The sequence below is a fragment of the Corvus brachyrhynchos genome, unplaced genomic scaffold (assembly GCF_000691975.1).
Source record: "Corvus brachyrhynchos isolate BGI_N302 unplaced genomic scaffold, ASM69197v1 scaffold105, whole genome shotgun sequence".
Lineage (NCBI taxonomy): Eukaryota > Metazoa > Chordata > Aves > Passeriformes > Corvidae > Corvus > Corvus brachyrhynchos.
This window is the reverse complement of record NW_008238452.1, coordinates 3,900,451-3,903,496: the sequence shown is the minus strand read 5'-3', so window position 1 is coordinate 3,903,496 and position 3,046 is coordinate 3,900,451. Positions and strand designations below refer to the sequence as shown.

The 3,046-nt window shown below is 43.3% G+C and overlaps 1 protein-coding gene across 1 annotated transcript in view; it reads left to right on the top strand.

Moving 5' to 3' along the window:
• Positions 1–30: 30 nt before the first annotated feature.
• The window catches only part of EXOSC9 (exosome component 9), a 4,811-nt gene continuing 1,795 nt past the window's right edge, over positions 31–3,046 (top strand). Inside the window, exons 1-8 of the mRNA XM_008635737.2 lie at positions 31–255; positions 841–960; positions 1,049–1,151; positions 1,548–1,685; positions 1,785–1,867; positions 2,019–2,151; positions 2,618–2,706; positions 2,898–3,044. Coding sequence (XP_008633959.1) covers positions 932–960; positions 1,049–1,151; positions 1,548–1,685; positions 1,785–1,867; positions 2,019–2,151; positions 2,618–2,706; positions 2,898–3,044 — 722 coding nt within the window. The 5' untranslated portion in view covers positions 31–255; positions 841–931. The remainder of the gene's footprint in view (positions 256–840; positions 961–1,048; positions 1,152–1,547; positions 1,686–1,784; positions 1,868–2,018; positions 2,152–2,617; positions 2,707–2,897; positions 3,045–3,046) is intronic.

Here is a 3,046-nt window from a genome sequence, read left to right as displayed (position 1 = left end):
CAGCGCCGGCATCCCCCCTCCCTGCCCCTTTCCCCATCCCCTTCCCCGCCGTCCGGGGAGCGCGGCTGTCCCCGGGTCCGCCCCTCCCCGTCCTATCGCATGCCGGGCATGGCGCACTGACCCGCTCCATGTGTGTGTCCTTGTCTGCGTGTTCCCGCAGCGCCTGGACGGGAGGCAATGCTACGACTATCGGAACATCCGCGTCTCCTTCGGCGCCGACCGCGGCTGCTGCATCGTGGAGCTGGGCAGGACCAGGTGAGCGCGGGGGCTCGGCCGCGGGCCCCGGGTTGAATAAAACCTGAGGTTCCCAAACCTGCAGAGATCACTGTAAACAGATTGTAACCTTTCAAGCCTTAAAGTCGTAGTAATTCAAAGGTAGGAGCAAAGAGGAGACGATGGAAAGGAAGGAAGTGGGAAAGGGATGGGGTTTCCGTGATGATTTTAATTACAAATAATTTATAAAATGCAAAATTATTCCCAAGTTTTCATCCCTTTATTCACTGACCTCGCATTTTGCATTCTTCCACTAACCAAACGACCCTTTATTCGATGTGGAAAAGTGAAATACATGCACTTATATAAATATTTCATCACAGTTTCTCACATGTTCCGAGTCAGTTTTTAGGCTTAAAAGACAGGAGTGTGTTCTAATTCCTACATTTGGTTCTTTCAATGTTGACCAGAGTTTAAATGTGTATGACAGGCATTGAACAAGAGACTGTCGGGAGTGAGAATTACAAACTGAAACCCTAAACACACGCTTTTTTTCCCACATGTGTGTTTCGTCTCTAGATTCTTCCTGATGCGTTCTGTGACTTGGTGCTTTATTTACCTTGGCAGGGTTCTTGCACAGGTCTCCTGTGAACTCGTTGCCCCCAAGCCCAATCGGCCCACGGAAGGTGTGCTCTTCTTTAATCTGGAGCTCTCACCCATGGCTGCACCTGGGCTGGAGCCTGGCAGGTAAAGTAGCTGTCTTAAAAGGACTAAACAAGGATGGCACAAAAGCGACTGTAACCATGTTAAGTTTGGGTTGATTTCGTTCCAACAGACAATCGGAGTTATTGGTGTCACTGAACAGACTATTGGAGCGATGCTTCAGAGATTCCAAATGCATTGACACTGAATCTCTCTGCGTTGTTGCTGGTGAAAAGGTAGGAAAACCTCCTAGTTCCTGGTAAAAGATTCGTGTAGTCCAATTTTAACTTGGTCTGTTTCTTGTGTTGGAAAGAAGTGCTGATTTTAGGTTAAAGATCCACACATCTGCCTTGACAGGTATTTTTAACTTGCATGACTACATAGGCTTTCTGAAGTACCCGGGACCCTGCAGAATGATGCTTAAATTGTGCTGAAGTGCTACATATTTTGTCATAATTAAATCTGGCACAGTGGGTGTCTTGGAATATGCCAAGATCTCTCATCTTCTTAAGCAAAGACCTAAAGAATATATGCTGCTTCTTTTTATGGCTCAAAAAAAAATGAACTAGTTTTGAAAAAAAATTAACTTCTGTAGAATCAAGCAGTTTTGTATTTTTTTGTATTTTTCTCAGGTTTGGCAAGTTCGGCTGGACATGCACCTGTTAAACCATGATGGCAACATCACTGATGCTGCCAGCATAGCAGGGATTGTAGCTCTGTGTCATTTTCGCAGACCAGATGTGTCTGTGCAAGGAGAGGAAGTAACTGTGGTGAGTTGGTTTGGTTTTTTTTAAATTTCCTTAAATTTCTTTGTCATTTTGAAATTGAGTTTCATAAATAACTGTATTCTGGGCCAATTCCTTTCCAAGTACACTCCTGAGGAACGTGATCCTGTCCCCTTGAGTATCCACCACATGCCCATTTGTGTCAGTTTTGCCTTCTTCCATCAAGGGTAAGATTTCGAGGTCTTATGTACTCATATAAGGGGTATAAGTCTTGTATACCCATAGTTACTAATATGCAAACCAACTCTTTTGTTTAATTAAAGGTAGTAAGTTGCCTCGAATTTCTACTGTTGCCTATATTTCAAAACTTGATTCTAGGACCTATTTATTGGTGGATCCAACTGAACGTGAGGAGCGGGTGATGGATGGGCTCCTTGTAATTGCCATGAATAAACACCATGAAATTTGTACCATCCAGTCCAGTGGAGTGGTTATGCTGGTGCAGGATCAGGTAAACCTTTGCCTTGACCAGTCCTTCTGTGGTATATAAACTGGTTCCTGTGCTGCAGTCTTGATATGGAAATATCCATGGCATTTGGAAGCTAAGAAACCAATTAACTGTCTGATTTTATCGGAAAAGATGGTGTAGTTTTAGTCCTAGTAGAAGAGCATAGTACTGTGTACCATGCTGCAGAAGGGATGTAGAAAATGCATAGTTTTGGGTATTTTTATTTTTTCCCTGTGATTTGGCTGAGAAAGCCTGCAAATTATTTCCACTTGTACTCTGAGGGAGAGCTAGAGGCTTGTATTAAGCTTTTGCATAACTCTAAGTGAATCCAGTCCCTCATAGTAAGGTGCCATACTTTGAGAGATTCCCGTGATTTAAACGTTTGTGATTCTTATGATGCTCTACAGTTTCAATTAAAAACTCCTTGCTTTCCTGGTTGTAAACTGTTTTTTGTATGTGTAACAAACAGATTCTGAGATGCAGTAAAATAACAGCTGTTAAGGTTGCAGAAATAACAGAACTGATTCAGAAAGCCTTGGAAAATGACCAAAAAGCCAGGTGAGTGCTTTGGGAGGGGACGGAAATGGGTGCTTTTAAGAAATGTAGTAAAAACTAATGTCAGCTTGTGGTTTCAACAGCAAATTGTCTTCACTTGTATTTGTTTTGAATAGCAAGCATTTAAATTTGAACTCGAAAAGAGAAACCATTTTTGGGTTATTCTGAAATAGTGTCTGTCACTGAATGACCAGGAAAGAAGGCGGGAAGTTCGGCTTCGCAGAATCGATACCCAACCAAAGGATCACTGCCTTCAAAATGGAGAGTGCTGCTGTGGACACCAATGACGTGGAAGAGCAAGCTGGAGAAATCATCGCTAAAGCTGACCCCCCTGCTGAAGTGT